Consider the following 17,216-nt stretch of genomic DNA (forward strand, 5'->3'; position numbering starts at 1 on the left):
GCAGACCCAAACAGGTCTGGAGTCATTTTGTCTTCACCCCTTAGCCCACTCCATTTTCCATGACTCCTTCTTCTGCTCATTCCTGATCTAAATTGCAATAACTCTCAAGATTTCCTGCAGATCTTATTCCTGTCTAGCCAAGGTGACTGAAGAACCCACATGGGCTCTGTGTTGAGATGGGTGAAACAGCACTATGTAATGACTCCTGGATGTTTTTGAATTGTTTGCAGAAAACCATGAAAATGATGATGAAAAAGACCAAAATTCACTGAATTCCAGGTAACAACAAATAATCTGGAGATTGTAAGAAAGGGCAAAATAAGGGGTTAAGGATAACCTGAAAGAATAGACCATGAGGTCAAAAGTAGACACATTTGATGACCAAATGTAAAAAAGACTACTGTTGGCAGTGGTGATGTTGACTAAGCCCAGTGTGATGGAGCCCTTTAGCCAGGTTATCTTTTATCTTCCTGGTGCTGGTACAGTGAGTGTGACTGAGAAGAACTGCACAGTCAGTCTTGGGCATTTCTTCCTTTTAACAAAAATCACTTGTTTATTTTTAAGTTGAATAATCAGAATTAGAGGCATAGTATCTTTCTGTACTATGGCCTGATAATCGCAGACAGGTATGTCATAGCAAGAAAAGCAGAAATATGCTCCCTTTCTACCCCTTTCACCCCCCCCCCAAAAAAAGTATTATGTCAAAAAAAAATGGATAGAAAAAGTTCTAGAAGGCACACATTCTTTGGGCACTCTCTCATGTACCAGGCTGTATTTGCTGGCCATCTATATGTAAGTGTCAATATCAGTCCTGCCCTAGGTTCAACTACAGCTTTGCTTCTCATTGTATGATCCTTCTGTAGTTGTACTTTATAGATGAAGTTGAGCCTCCTTTCTCTTCAGCTTGTAATCTGGCCAGTACACTGGACACTGGTGCTCTCCCTCTCTCTCTCATACCATGGCACCTGAACTATGTTCGTCAGATGAAAATAATTTTATGGATCACTTTTGAAATGAGGGATCTGTTTGGGGACTCCACCCTTCATCTTTAAATCAGGACCAACTGGGAGGCTGTAGCTTCTAAACCACCTTGATTTTTTTCTGTTATTCTTCCTTGTCTCAGCATTCCCAGTGGTGAACTGCAGGAGGAGAAAGAGGATGACCTCCTGCTGGGGAAAACTTATTTTCTACCCTCGGATCATCCTAATTCATCTAACACACAAGAACTTGTCAGAAGCTCTGTCTTCTCATCAGCTGAGCCTAAAGTCAGTTCTGCTGTGGATGAAGCCAGTGAGTACTCCTATCATAATTTAGATGAATCTAACTTGTCTTCCTGAGAAAGCAAAAATTCTCTGCATTCAACTCTACTGTGTAGGCTGAGATATATGCATGTAGAGGCAGGAGACCCATTTTGTTTCAGAGTAGGTACAGAGGTCAGGTGGATCTTAACCTTTGCTGTTTTCCTATGGCCTGGTCAGGTTTATTTCATTGTTGCCTTTTCTGTGTCAGCCATATATTTGCATGTAGGTTGCAATTAAGAGGGAGCACATCATGAGCACTTCAGAGACTCTGACTGATTCTGTCTTTAAAGTATGTCCGCTGTGCTTGGCATGGGGCTCAGGCCAAAAATCCCAGTGGCTTAGGAGGCTGAGACAGGAGAATGAATTCAAAGCCAGCATCAGCAACAGTGGGGTGCTAAGAAATTCAGTGAAACCCAATTTGTAAATTAAACACAAAATAGGGCTGGGGATGTGGCTCAGTGGTCAAGTCCCCTGAGTTAAATCTCTGGTGTCTCCCCGCAAAGAAAAATATGATGTTCACCATTTCTATTCATGATCTTTTCTGCCTGTGGATCAAGATCAATAAATTCCTTTTTTTGTCCCATGCCCTGGTGTCTCTGTAGAATGTTCTCTCCAGAAAATGTAACTAAGATTAATCATATTTGGATAATAAACATGAACACATTGTTACTTCAAAGCCCTCTTTGTCAATTGGATTACTTTATTTTAGGAACTTTTGTATGGGCACCACCCACCCAAGAATACCTAGGCACATGTACAAAAGATGACATGTCCATTGGACACATGATTTCTGTCACTGTGCCTGGGTCGCTAGGTTGGGTCAATTTGCAGGGACATAAAAGATGGGTTTTCCAGGAGTGGTTAGCAAAGGAAGAATTGGGATTGTTACTGAACCCTCTTTTCCTTTCAACTTCCTCTGAGAAGGCCCAAGGGCCTTTGAGTGGACATGTGAGCCCATACATATCATAGATGCAAGTTTCCCATGCACAGGTGCAATCAAGAGCCCAAAGGAGCAGTTGTCCATCAGATAAATATAGAGATCCCTCTTGTGTGTATTACACATTGTTTATACATGTGCTTTATCATATATAATGGGTATACATGAAGTATATCATTATTATGCATACTTTTTAATTCCTTAGGATGAGTTTTCCTTTCTTTAATAATGTGTTTGTTTCTCCTTTGATTTTGCTTGATTTTTATTATCTCTTTCTTCCCCAAAGCACAACCTACCTCCACTCTGATTTTCTAGTGTTTGGCAAATATATCTGGGTGCTATTGGATTTTACAAATCCTGTCTTACTTGCACATACTTACAGAGCATGTCCTCAATGATGGCACAGGTGTCTGCAAACAGAAAATAATTACAAGAAAAATTCTGATGAGCAAGAGGAAACTAGCATGCAGATTCCCTGGCCTTCAGGCTTCAGGTATGTTGGCTCTGGGATGCACTTGACTCCTTTTAACTCTATAAGACTGTAGCTCATCCTTCTGCAGTGATTTCTTTTCACCTGTGCTTGTCTCCAACAGCAGATGGAGCCTCTGTTGGGTCTTATCTGTATTTCCCATGGCCTTGTAGCCCTGACCTGCCCTTCCATCTACACTTCTTGTTTACATTCTGAACTCTGCTCTGTTCTCACACCTGGTCTCCTAATATTCTTGATAACTGACACAGGGAAGCCCAGTCAGATTAGGGTCCCAACCTTATGAAGAGCATCTTTCAGACACATGCTACCTTCCCTTAAATTCTATACTTTCTAGACTTTTTTGCCTTCTGTACCTGATTTCCTTGACTTCATTACCTCTTTCTGCTGGGAATGAGTCTTTCCTAAGTTACTAGCACATGGATCTCTCTCTGGGGGTTTTCATAGGGAACAAGTCTAACTCAAACCTGGGTTGTTATCTTTTTTTAATATTTTTTTTAGTTGTAGTTGGACATAATGCCTCTATTTCACTTATTTATTTTTATGTGGTGCTGAAGATCGAACCCAGCGTCTTGTACATGCGAGGCGAGTGCTCTACCACTAAGCCACAAACCAAGCCCCCTGGATTGTTAACTTAAACATGCAAATTAAAGTGTCATTTTTTATTATGTTTTTTGTTACTTTTTAGTTATTCATGAGAGTAGAGCGCATTTTGATATAATATAGAAGCATGGAATATATCTTAATCTAATTAGGACCCCAGGCATTTGATGTACATAAAGGTGACATTCTCTGCATTGTGTTCCTATATGTACACAGCAAAATTATGTCAGGTTCATTCCTTTTCTTACCATTCATTTCCTTTCCTTACCGTACTCTTTTTCCTTCATTTCCCTTTGTCTAATACCTGGAACTTGTATTCTTCCCCTCTTCCCTCCTTAGTGTAGATTAGCTTCCGAATGTCAGAGAAAACATTTCATATTTGTATTTGGGGAGATTGACTTAATTCACTTAGCATGGTAGTCTCCAGATTCATCCATATATTGGCAAATATCATAAAGTTATTCTTCTTTATGGCTGAGCAATACATGTGTGTGTATATATATATATCAAAACCTAGGTTGAATCCATAGCTTAGCTATTGTGAATTGTGCTGCTAAAAACATTGATGCGACTATATCACTATAGTGTGCTGAGGATAGCCTCTTCAACAAATGGTGCTGGAAAAACTGGAAATCCATATGTGGTCAAATGAAATTTAGTCCCTCTCTCTTAAAACTGAACTGAAAGCATATCAAAGACCTTTGAAGTAGACCAGAAACCCTGCATCTACCAGAAGAACATGTAGGCCCAACACTCTAACATCGAGGCTCAGGAACTGAATTCCTTAAGTACACTCCTAAAGTTCAAGAAATAAAATCAAACATCCACAAATGGGATGGCAACAACCTGAATAGTGTTAAAACTGATGAGCAATCATCCTGGATAAAAAGCTGTATTGCAAGACCAGAAGATGGTGAGATAGTGGAAAGCTGCATTACCTTGTCTCATGAGCACAGCAGCAGGAATATATCCACTTACTGAGGTTGATGAAAAAGGAATTTCACAAAATATAATAGTGTACATTCAATTGGACTAGGGAATCAGAAATTTGAGTACAAAAACAAAGAATAAGAATATATAGACGCCAACGCACCTGCCACATGGGTACCGAAAGCAGCAAAGATTCCCCACAAATGGAGGGGAGAACACAGAGAAACACAGATTTAGTACAGAAAAACCTGAGATCAGAAATCAGATCAGAAAAGCTGCCTAAACTTGGTTGATCCAGAGGTTGCAGTATTTAAAATCTTAGCAATTAGAGAAATGTAAATCAAAAGTACACTGAGAATTCACTCACCCCACTCAGAATGGTAAATATTAAAAATAAAAGAAACAGTAAATGATGGCAAGGATGTGGGGAAAGAGATTCACTTAATACATTGCTGGTGGAATTGCAAATTGGTACAATCATTCTGGAAAGCAGTGTGGAGCTTTTTTACAAAACGTGGAATGGAACCGCTATTTGACCCCATTATCCCACTCCTCACTTTATACCCAAACAACTTAAAATCAGCATACCGCAGTGACATAGCCACTTCAATATTTAATTAGCAGCTCAATTCACAATAGTCAAGCTACAGAACCAACTTAGGTGTCCTACATCAGATGAATAGATAAAGAATTTGGTATACATACAAAATGGAATACTACTCAGCCATAATGAAAAATAAAATTATATCATTCACCAGTAAATGGATGGAACTGGAGACTATCATGCTTTGTGAAATAAGGCAGTCCGAAAACCCAAAGGCAGAATGTGGATGCTAACTCACAACAAGGGAGTGAAAGATTAGAGGTTCATTGGACTAAACAAAGGGGAATGAAGAGAAGGGGGGAACATGTAATAGGAAAGACAGGAGAATGAATAAGACACGTCTTTCCTATCTTCATGTATGAATATACAAACAATGAAGTTCTTCGTCATGTACAACCACAATAATGGGGGATCCTATTTTCAACAAGTTATAATTATTCTATGTATGTATAATATGCCAAAATATGCTATTATGTAAAAATAATATTTTAAAAAAGAATTTTCAATAAAAATACTGTATTCCTAGATTTGGGGTTGTAGCTCAGTGGCGGAGCACTTGCCTAGCATGTGTAAGGCACTGATTGGATCCTCAGCACCACGTAAAAATAAATAAAGTAAAAGTATTAAACAAAAATAGCTCTGCCAAAAGAAAAATACTGTATTCCTAAATATATATATATTGTAATTCACCACTTCAAGTTGGGATGTTAATATATTAGCCTACATAGTTGTCTCCTACTATCTAATTCTTGAACTAATTTTCTATTTCAGTTTGTTTTTTATTATTGGTACCACTGTTAAATACAAAACACCCGACAATAAGTAATGCTGCAGAGCTCTAGTAACAAAAAGCATGATATTGTCACAAAAATAGACCCAAAGACCAATAGGTCAGAATAGAAGACAGAGACAAATCCACATACTTAGAGCCCTGTGGTACTTAACAAAGGTGCAAAAATATACATTGGAGAAATGAGCCTTTTTATTAATAAATGGTTCTGGGACAACTGGATAACTATGTAGAAAAATAACACTAAAACCCTATTTCTCACCCTGCACAAAACTCAAATGAAAATGGATCAAACACTTAGGAATTAGACCAGAAAACTTACAACTGTTAGAAAAGAACGTAGGGCCAACATTCTACATATTATTGCTGGCACCAGCTTCCTCAAAAGTACATGAACTGAAACTATGAATAAATAAGTGGGACGCCATCAAACTACAAAACTTCTTCCCAGCAAAGGAAAGAAAGAAGAGTGTGAAGAGAGAGCCTACAGAATGGGAAAAATATCTTGGTCAGCTACTCATCTGATTAGGGATTAATACCCCAAATATATAAATAACTCAAAGCACTTCATACAAAAATATCCCAAATAACCCAATCAATAAATGGGCAATAGAAAAAATGAAATAGAAACTTCTTAACAAAAAAATTACAAATAGCCAAATAGATGAGAAAGGTTCAACATCACTAGCAATTAGGGAAAGCAAATGAAAGCAATACTAAAATTTTATCTCACTCCAGAATTGCAATGTTCAAGAATATACATAAAAAAAATGCAGGCAACGTTGTGGGGAAAATGTACACTTGTATAGTGTTAAGGGGACTGCAGACTAGTCCAAGTCCAGAAACCACTATAGAGATTCATCAAAAAACTAGAGATGTAAACATCCTATGAGGATCTTCCCACTCCTTGGTATTTTGCCAAAACTTCTAAAATCATCATACTACAGTGACAGCTACCTCAATGTTTATAGCAGCACATTTCACAATAGCTAAATTATGGAATCACCTTAATAGATAAATAAATTTTATAATTCTGACACATATATATGATATGTGTGTGAACACACACACACACACACACACTGGGGTTCTTCAAAGGCATAAAAGAAAATGAAATAATGACATTTACAGGTAAATGGATAGCAATGAGAATATCATGCTACGTGAAATAAGCCAAACACAAAAACTCAAAACTTGAATGTTTACTCTCATGCAGAAACTAGAGTAAAACAAAGGAAATGGGGAGGGCAGGATAGGATATCATACAGATAAAGAGCAGTAATGGAGAAGATTGAGAGGCAGAGTGCAGAGATGGGTAAGGGGAGGCAATGCATTGATTGTTTTTTGTTGTTGTTATAGATGAACACAATATATTTATATATATTTTTAACCTGGTGCTTAGGATTGATCAAAGGGACTCAGGCATTTGAGGCAAGTGTTCTCGACTAAGCCACAACCCCAGCCCCAGAATGAATTCTTAAAAAGTTGTTACGTGGGCATATAAATATACCGCAGGGGACGCCACCTTTATGCATAGGTAGAAAGAAGCAATCAAATATAAATTAATAGATGAGCAAAAAGAAGTTTAGTAGAGTAGATGAAAAAGATTTGGGAAATGTTAGGGGGAATGGGAGAAAAAAGAGAGAGGGAAGGGGGCAATCATGAACTGAAGTCAAATTGCATGTGTGTATGATTTTGTCCGAATGAACCCACTACTATGTATAACTACACAGTTCTAATCTTAAAAAAGAAATATAGGTAAGAAAATCATTATGAAACCTAAAAAGGCAAAAACAAATTTCTATGGAAGTTTGGCTATAAGTGGGAGACACATACTGGCCTGGAGCCTGTGTTTTCCAATGTCATTTATAGTAGGACAGGTTTTACTACATTTTTATATTTTACATGATCCAACTGGCAAAGAGGGGCACTGAGACATTAATAGACAAGCTGGGTTTACACGGCTTAGAGACCTAATCAGGTGCTTGGCTTTTTAGTTGCTCTTCCTTCCACCTCACTAGGCTCCGTCTCAGTATCACAGACCTTCCACACTCTCTAGAAGGGCTTCCTTTTCTTCACCTAGGGGGACCTCAGTATGTGGCACAATGCTCCTGTCCCTAAGGAAACCAGGGCTGTGGAAAAGTGCTGGGTGGCAGGCACATTTATTCCACGTGGTAGACATCCACTTGTGCCCCAGTCTCTTCCCTGCCTCTTCAGATAAGCATGTTCACCAGATTTCTCTGGCTCTCTTCAATATCCAGCCTCTATCTTGCCTCCCTAGTTTTAATTTGAGTGTTAACAGAGGTCCCACTCCCCAGCCTCTTGACACAACATTCCGCTCTGTGTCTTCTTTTTTGTCTTTTGGGGACACCAATTGATTCACGCTCTCCAATCACCTCCATGGCCATATCCTCAATCACTTCTGCTCAGGTTTCTCTAAGTCTGAGCCTTGACATTCTCATGCCAGATATTCTTGGGTCATGTTGATCCTTATTTTCTCTGTTGCGCTGAATACACATTTTTCAGATAATGACCTCAAGTGTCAGATGAAAGTGGACTATTTCATGGACTTTTTATTGTGGCCTGTAAGTAAGAGATATCTGTAAACTGCTAAGCACAGTACCCAGCTGGCAGGAAGTGCTCAGCATACATTAGGTTGCTGCCTTGCTCTTTTGGAGCTGCCATGGTGGGTGTGGTGTTGAGTCTCCTCTTCACTTCCTCCTGACAGGGCTTCCCTGTCACTGTTTGCCCATGTACCAGCTGAGATGCAGCAGCATGGCTCAGTCCCTGCTCTTCCTCTTGTTCCCAGCCCCAGAGGCCTGAACTGGAACCTGGCTCTGACCCACTCTCCTCTTAGCAGGAACTCCTTTTATTGATAGTTTACATTTTGATGAACTTTTGTAATACAGGGAATTTGAACCCAAGTTCTTCTATGTGTGCCAGACCTGCCATACTCTATAGAGTGGTTTCTTTTTCTTCATTCTACCACTGAACTGCACCCTAGCCCTTGATAAATATTTTAACATATACATATTTCACATATATGCATATGTATATGTATTTTATAGATGTATGTGATTTTGTGCATATTGAAGTTTCACTACAAGGCATTGTACTAGAAAGCACATAGAAAATTATACATAAAGGTGGTTTATGAAACTGTACCTAACAGGTTTTTACTGGAAGTTACATTCATGTGGAATATCCATCCATCAAACATTTTTTTCCTAAATAATAGAAACATATCAATCTGTTGACTTTTGCTTTTCTATGTGACATATATACGCTAATGATATGAGAAGGAAGTCCTGGCACCTTAGATCTTGTGTGGTGAAGGCTAGACTGTGCATGATATGGGATGCAGGCTGTTTGTGATGTCCTTGACACTGGTTGTTTTTACTCCCTAGATTCAGGTATTTCCTCTGTATTTGGGGTGTTGGCATAGATTTTCTAACTCTGGTCCTCCACAGCTCTTCTTTCTCTTCTCCTGGCTCAGATACTGTCATTGTCACCAGGACAAATGGTATAAATATGACAACTAAAGGGCTTGGACACAATGAAGGAAAATTATTAATGCAAATAGCTGTTGGTCCTCTGTGTGTCATGGGAATTTAGAAAATTTTCTGTGTGCGACATCCTTTTTCCTGACAGAGAAAGCATCGTCCATGTTCCTTGACTCCTCTGTGGCTGCCTTTCTTCTCATTCTTCTTCTTGCCACAGTTGTCCTATTGCTCTCTTTTGGTCATTGCCCTGTACACATTCTTATTCACTTGTCTGTGCCTTTCTATCCAGAAAACTTTCATGTTTATAATATTGTCCTGAATAGCCCACTTGTCAATGAAAACAAAATTTGTCTTCTGGAAAGTTTATCATTATGTAATGATGTAAGAAAGATTATAAAAATAAAGAAACCAAAAGGTGTCTATGGGCTTGAGCCACCCTGCATTTCTGAAGGCTGCCTTTCTTGAACCTGGGCTCTTTCACTGTCTCTGCACTGGTGGGAACTGAGGATATTATCATGAATAACAGCAGATCCTTATTATTGTGGTTTTCTTTTTCAGAGCTGGATTCAAATGATCCTTCAGGAATGAAGAACTCTCTGAAGCTAGAGGGTGATTCTGTGGATGGCTCCTTCGCCAACAAGCATGGCTGCCACATCATAGGCCGCATCGATGACTATACTGCTCTCAGAGAGCAGATTGGGGAGGGGAAACAGCTGGTTGAAAAGATCCAGTCTCTCCTGAGGCCCACATGCAACTTCCTGGGCCTTGAAGCTCAGAGCTCAGAGGTACTCACACCTGTAGCTCCTGGGTTCACCCTTTCTTTGTGCCCTTTGTCCTTAATTCTAGTTTCTTCTCCTCTATTTACTTTTGTGGCCTGCATCTCCCAATGACAGAGAAAGCATCTTCCAATTATTCTATCCAAGCCCTTGCTTCCCTATCTCCTGATTCATTCTATGTTCTACTCTGTGGTACAGGAAGCCAACTAGATATTCTCCCTCAGAGCCACAGAGGTGTCTGTGCAGTGTTGCCACCATCGTCAGTAAAGTATTTGTTAAGAGTTTATGCCCGTATGATGTTGAAATCAGCACTGTCTCATGGTTCATTATCTGTTACAGTCATGCTGGCCCATGTGGATTAAAATCAGTCAGATGGACAGGTAGTGAGGGATTTGCATCCTTATATGTGGAAAGAGTAAGAACCTGGCAATGGGAGGGAGGCAATCTGCAAATGCTTCTCAGAGTGCATCTCTGTTCAGAGACAACAAGGGCCAATGGCTGTGCTGTCTGAGCCACCAGAGACCCATGGATGTATAGACAGAGCCTTGCATCCAGGTAACCCCCACTTCAGGGCAAGACACAGACCCCTATTTATAAACCAACTAAGGGGCCACAGGCCCAGTGTGAGAAGTCACCTCTTGTGCCTCAAGTTCACTGGTGCAGAGGGGTCTTTTATTGCATGCGAGGAAGGTAAAAGGTCTGTAGAGGACATGACATGGGAATGAGCTTTGACAGCCTTATATAGGGTGTCCAGGTGAGGAGTCATTCCAGGTAAAAGGAGCCACACTTAAGTCCTGGGACCTCAAAGGGATGAGCTAGGGTTTTCCAGGTTCAAGCAGCCCATGCTTTGTGCCTCATCAACAAAGGAAGCTTGAGTCTTGTGCAGGGCTGCAATGTCATGAGCCCTGAGATGTCTCAACTTCAGTGATGTCCATGGCTCCCTCCCACCTTTCCACAGGCACCAAGCAGCAAATGTTTCCATGAGCTAAGAAGCAGTGCTCATGCCCTGCAGCACATCCTAGATGAGTCAGCCTCGCTCCTGACCAAGTTCTGGAGAGCAGCTTTACCAAGCTTCCACGGTCCGGGGCTGCCTGGCAAACTGGTAAGAGGCCAGTGTTGTCTTCTGGTATAAGCTTTGTTCTTCTGCCCCATGAGATTCTGTATTCTGAGTTCCAGGGCTTTCTGAGGGTCAGGAGCTACATAGGTTGTGCTGGATCTTAATATAGCATCCTGGAGGGAGACCCCTGGTGGATGTTTTCATTGAAGCTCTGATTACCTTACTTTGTCCTCACACCCCAAACACCAAGATAATAATTCAAAGAGAAGAAAAGGAAATGGAGAAGCACAGACATAGATGCCCTGGTAATCCATAAATATCTGCTTCCAATAAAGCTGAAGTTTGAGCTGAAATTCAGGGGCTTTTGAAGCTTCTCCATTCCTCAGGGCTTCTTGGTCAAAAGATCAAAGGAAGTCACTGTGATCCTGCAGCTTCTTTCAGTCATGCTCCTAGAATCCCAACACACCTTTTATCTCTGTTCCAGTCTGGGGAAAAGGTAGAGCCCCTAAAGAATTGTCCTGCCTTGGGTGGGCTACTATCTGGATCTGCTCCCTAGTTTTTATTTCCATATTAATGTAACTGGTATGTCTGGGGAAAAACTATGCTAATTACAAGGAAGCACTTTACCATCTTCAGATTCGTACAGACATTTTGAAATGTGAACACTGTCATCAGGTAGCCCTGTGTCCCAGACATAGTATCTCTGAAATTCCAAGTCCTGCATGGATGGGAGAAGAAGGGTGAGACAAAACTTCTGCAAGGACTGATTTGGAGGTCTTGTTCACAGTTGGGAGTTGCTGTGGGTCTGGAGTCAGGGTCTCCTTGATCCTTGATTGGGGGCTTTCAGGTTCTCAACATTCCTACCTGTGGTCTTTTTTCCAACTGTTCTGAACTGAGGGATTGAGAAGCTATAATGAAGGAAACTCAGTCTGCAAGTGCTGAGAAGATTATAGAGTTCTACTTCTGATTGGCAGGAACCACAAAGAACTGGATATGTTTGGTGTCCAAACTGTTGTCTGAGAGCTTGTCCTTCTTCCCCAGGATGAGTCAATGGAGAGGGAGCTCCTGGATCTGCGAGCCCAAGTATCCAAACAGGAGAAGCTCCTTGAGAGCACAGCTGAGCGTCTGAAGACTGCCAACCAGCAGAAGGAGAACATGGAGCAGTTCATTGTCAGCCAGCGTAGGTGCCCCTGAGCTGTGGAGCAGCAGAGGAAAGGGCTGGTCTTGCAGATGTCCCACTTGTGCTGCAGATAAACAGTGACCACAGAGGCACTGGAATGTTGGGAAGGGAGAGTCTGATGCACTGGGACCAACCCTCCTGTGACATGAGCAATTGTGGTTGCAGAGGGAGCAGGGACAAAGGGGTCAGCAATAGGCCATGATTGAGGGGTGAGAAGAAAATGCTCTAGAAAATGCATGCCCAGCAAGTAGAGCCTAGCTGGAAATTCCTTCTTTGTGGGGCTCTTTTCTTCTTTCAGTGTCCAGGACACGTGATGTTTTGAAGAAGGCAAGGACTAACTTGGAGCTAAAGCAACGATTGCGTCTTACACAGTCACAGAGCCTGCTTCAAATACATCACCATCTGACATCAGATCTGTAAGTGACCCTGACCTCCTTTACCTTCTAGGAGATAACTGGTCCACCGCACAGGTCTTAGCTCCTGGATAGCCTCCTCTTAAGACTCCATACCTTCACCCTCCTGCCCGCTCAGCTTTCTACCCTGTTATTATTCTCCTCTCGTCACCATCTCTCCCCTTTAGCCCAATTTTCTCTCCTGATGTCAGTCAAGCAAAGAGTCAGAGAAATGCAGTTCAGTTGGTCCTTGAGGGAAGAAACTTTCAAAGTCTCCCTGTGAATCAGTTGTCTACCAAGAGATCTTGAGGCCATATGTGCATTCTGGACTTTCCTGAACTACTTTATGAAACACCAAATAAGGCATAACCTTATAAATTGACTTTAGTGCACAAAATTAGGTTAAGAACAGCATTTTATTTTAACACCTCATTTTCTTTAAAAAACATGAAGGAAGATCCACTTGGTCTCCTGGATATAAAAGAAAAAACTGATAATGAAAAAACGACACTTTAAGGGAAATTTGTAATAGATAGATAGATAGATAGATAGTATCTATGTATCTATCTATCTATATATATATATCAGATATTCTCTACATTTATTTAAATGCTGTGCTAATAATTCCCTAGAAATCCTATTAAGAGAAACTTGATGTGTAACTGATTGTTTTAAATATGAGACATTAAACCTTTAAACTTATATGGTAAACATCAGAGCAGTTGAGCCTTCTAGGAATGTTCCTAAGTTGTACCCTGAGAGCCTTGACACACATAGTGTGATTAAGCATGGGATGTATATCAACTAGCTCTTGCTTTCTAATTCCATTTGGATCTTCTCTGAGGATTGCTTTCTTTCCTGAGTCTCTTATCACAACACTTAGAGGATTGGCTCTGTACAGCCTCCTCCTATCGCTGCCAAGTTAACCCACAGCCTCCAGTTCCTGCTGGCTCCCTCCAGTGTGCAGCCCACCCTCTCCTTGTTCATGATTTCTGGTCTCTAACTCCAGGCTTAATGTTAACTGGTTGTATGCCTTTGGCTGGCCCCTTTGCCTCTGTGAGCTACTACCCTTCATCTGTTAAAGGTGGACCTAGACTTAGATAATCTCTGAGGTCCCTGCCAATTTGACTTCTCCTTAAGAAAAATGAGACACACACTTAACAGGGGAACTTGCCTCAATATGTCCTCTTCAGTACAGGCTGTTTCTACATGTGTGTGTTTCATGCTCCATCCTTATTTTCCTAGAATATGACAAAGGCCTTTATTTTTCTTCAGACCATATAACATGTAGTATGAACTGGGTAATAAAAGGACAGTAGTAGGATCTGACCATATGATATGCAGTAGGGCTATGGCTGGGGCACCAGGGATTTGGGTGCACAGGGAAACTTATCCTCTAAGATGGAACCTGGAATCTCCTCCAGACCCAGTGCATCCCCTTGACTCATTCTTTTTACCACCTCCCACCATGTTTATACCTTCCTGCATGCTTTGCCCTAATTCCAGTGTCTGGGCATCATAAGTGGGGTCTAACAGTTCCATCTGAACAGGATTCTTTTGTTTACTTGCAGGTGAAATCCTTAAGGGTCCTTCTGTGTGCTCCAGCATTGAGACTCTTGCCTTCCAGGAGCCACAAAAGAAGCAAAGCCACCACAGGTCCCTTAAACACAAGGAAGCCTAGGCCTAACCCCCTCACCACATCTGAACAACTGTCTATCTGCTAAGGAGCACCTGGGCCCTATTCCTTCAAATCTGGTGCAGGTCTGAAGAGGTGATCAGAAATGTCTCCTACTAGGGTAGTCAGAAAGGCAGAATGACTTCCTGGCAGTGATGGAATACCAGTAGTCAAATACCACCAGGCCTCTCACTAGACAAAGTGCACCTAAGAGTGCATGCTAAACCTCGAGACACTGCTTCTGAACAGCCTCAGTGACACAGCACCTGCCACAACACAGTTCTCACCTCAGCAGCTCTCCTCAGAAAATCAGCTCTGGGGAAATTGTTGCCTCCTACACAAGGGTCTTGTGGTTCCAATGTAGAGCTCCTTGGCAGTTCTAGAAGCACCCTAGTGAGCAGCAGGGCCCTGCTGGACAGTGTCAGTGAGACTCAGCTAGCACCTTTCACAGATCCACACCTGACCATGTAGCTCCTCTAGGCCAAGCCAGGCTGGACTTTGCACTGCACCATCAGGTCTCACCTCTTTGAGTCCATGTGAGGAAGGAAATTGATGACTTGCTAAGAGGCCCTCTCATTTATAGCCTAGCACAATCTGCTTCCTTTATTCACTCATTCTCCAAATTTTACTGCCCCCACTCCTCCACATTAAATATGCTGTGCCATTTTGCTAATCTAACTTCCCTCAGGGGAATATGAGACTGATGTCCACACCAAGCCTATGCAAAGTCTTGCATATGGCAGCCTCTACTTGTTTCTTAGTGGTGTGGGCCAGGCCCCAATTGTACTGAAGCCTCCTTTGTGTCTTCAGAGTGCTCCTGGTATGCGTAAATGTAAGATAGAGGTTTATTTATGTTGCTGTAGCCATACGTTGAAGGCCAACATCACTGATGGCAGGCAGGGTGAAACTGTAACGGTCTTTCAGTGGCTTTTTTTTTTTTCTTTTAAAGCAAAGTTTGTATAAATAGTTTCTTTTTTTGTGTGTGTGTCTTTGTTTCCCATTTCTATATTAGTCCCTAGAACAAGTGTTAAGAATAGAAAATAAAATAAGCCATACCCCAAAAAACAAAGACTGAATGTTTTCTCTGGTAAGCAGATGCTGATCTATAAAGCAGGGTGGTGGGGAATGAAGGAACCTTGGATTGAACAGAGGGGAGGGAGGTAAAGGGAGGGGTGTGGAGGTGTGGAGGATTGTGGAATGAGAGGGACTTTAATACCCTATATACATTTGTGACTACACTACTGGTGTTGACTCTGCACCATGTTCAGCCAGAGGAAGTGCTCCATTTGTGTACAGTACTATCATATATTATGAATTAGAATAAATTTAAAAATTAATATTAAAAAATGATAAAAATCTTTAAAAGAATAGAAAATAAAACTGTCGTGAAGAAATTTATTGGCTCATTCTGAGGTCTAAGTTTTAAAAAGTGACAATTTTTCCTCCTTGCCATTTTTCAAGAATTTCTAAGATAAGACAAGTGTTTCTTAAACCTGATGTGCCTTTACAAATTCACAGGGAAGGACATTTTTTGCTGTTTGTTCTGCAGCATTAAAACTCAGGAGTCAGGATGGCAATGGAGAATTGGTTTCTTGCCATCCTGGGTTTGAGCAAGATAGAGAAGAACATTTTCTTTGACCTGTCTTCATCTTTGATGACTGTGAGGCATAGAAAGCTTTTATAAAAACAGGTCACAGTGTGGGCGAAAGGCAGGAAATACCCAAGTGTGTATTTAGCTAGACTGTGTTAATCAGGAACCTGTCTCAAAGTATATGTTCCCCTTTGCAGTGCCCAAGAGGGCCAGGCAGTCCACCAACCTCCATCATCAGTTTAAAGATCAAAACTAAAACAAATTTGAAGATTTTCCTTTCAAAGGGGATCTGTTTCACAGTCAGCTGTAGGGATTGTGGGAGTGACTCCCTGTGCTTAATATCAAGTGCTCTAGTGGGTGTGGGACTCTAATCGAACATCTGCCTCTATATGTAAGTATCCCAGGTGATACTGATGCAGACACAGTTTAACAAACTGATGATTCTGATATGGGTGGGCTGCAGACTACAGTTTAACACACATTGTGCATGTCATTGAGTCACAATGAATTTATTTAAGAACCTTAATTGATAATGATCATTTCATAAATTTATAAAAAAGTTTTAAAACAATCCTTCAGAAATTCTTGTGTCCTTTCTCCTTGCAGAATTAAAATGAAGCTATTAGTCTACAGTTATTTCCTAGAAATAGTTAAAATGAACACAAACAAAAACTGTAATCATTATCAACAAAACTACCACCATTACCAGCAGCAACAACAAAATACCTTCAATAGACCTCCCTGTGTAGAGACATGGCCACTCCTTTGGAGAGAGATTAAATCAACCTGTGCTTTACACTTGAGTGTTTTAAGCATTTGCATGAGTGATTTTGGCTTTGAAATACAGAGAAATCTGCTGGCAGATTTAGCTGAATGGTTGGAAACTCCACAGACCCATTACTGAATCTAAAGATACAGCAGCCAATGATATGGATGTACCTATACAATTTCACAGGAAAGGACATATTTTGCTGGTCAAGAGATACTATTATGTATTTTAAGTGCTACAATAGGTACATGTCTTCTTTTCTGGCCCTGAGTTCATTGCAGCCACCTGCAAATTTCCTTCCTTTACTTCTGATCTTCCAGGGCTGGTAGCCTTAATAAAATAATCAATGGTCACAGGACAACTCAAATATTTCTACTTAGTAAGTCAGCTTACTAGGAAGCAACTTGACGATGAGAACAACAACATATTACTTCTTGTATTCTGAGACTGATGGATATATTCCCCAGCTATTTTTGGAGAAAACTTTTGAAAGCTATTATATTCCCCTTTTATGATTATAGAAATAATTCCAAATAGCTGTTTGAATTAATTTTTTAAAAGGTGACAGCAAAAGCTGGAGTTGTAGCTCAGTAATAGAGTATTTGCCTTGCAAGTGTGAGG

At 40.9% G+C, this 17,216-nt stretch overlaps 2 protein-coding genes across 2 annotated transcripts in view; both read left to right on the forward strand.

Annotated features, from left to right (window-relative positions):
* Positions 1 to 17,216, forward strand: part of LOC308656941 (uncharacterized protein) — an 867,415-nt gene that overhangs the window by 17,113 nt on the left and 833,086 nt on the right. The window contains exon 4 of the mRNA XM_081308320.1: positions 2,621 to 2,731. Coding sequence (XP_081164446.1) covers positions 2,621 to 2,731 — 111 coding nt within the window. The remainder of the gene's footprint in view (positions 1 to 2,620; positions 2,732 to 17,216) is intronic.
* On the forward strand, positions 12,036 to 15,047 carry LOC308656950 (myomegalin-like). Its single transcript, XM_081308328.1, has 3 exons — positions 12,036 to 12,168; positions 12,467 to 12,584; positions 14,132 to 15,047. Exons 1-3 carry the CDS (start codon positions 12,039 to 12,041, stop codon positions 14,133 to 14,135), a joined length of 252 nt encoding a protein of 83 aa, XP_081164454.1. The 5' UTR covers positions 12,036 to 12,038; the 3' UTR covers positions 14,136 to 15,047.

The sequence above is a fragment of the Spermophilus citellus genome (genome assembly GCF_964194105.1).
Source record: "Spermophilus citellus genome assembly, chromosome: 9".
Classification (NCBI taxonomy): Eukaryota; Metazoa; Chordata; class Mammalia; order Rodentia; family Sciuridae; genus Spermophilus; species Spermophilus citellus.

Bases quoted from the DNA above. Each gene is read 5' to 3' on its own strand.
- LOC308656950 (XM_081308328.1), top strand. From the start codon at position 12,039: ATGGAGAGGGAGCTCCTGGATCTGCGAGCCCAAGTATCCAAACAGGAG. The intron at 12,169-12,466 runs GTAGGTGCCCCT...TTCTTCTTTCAG, and splicing joins GCAGTTCATTGTCAGCCAGC to TGTCCAGGACACGTGATGTT.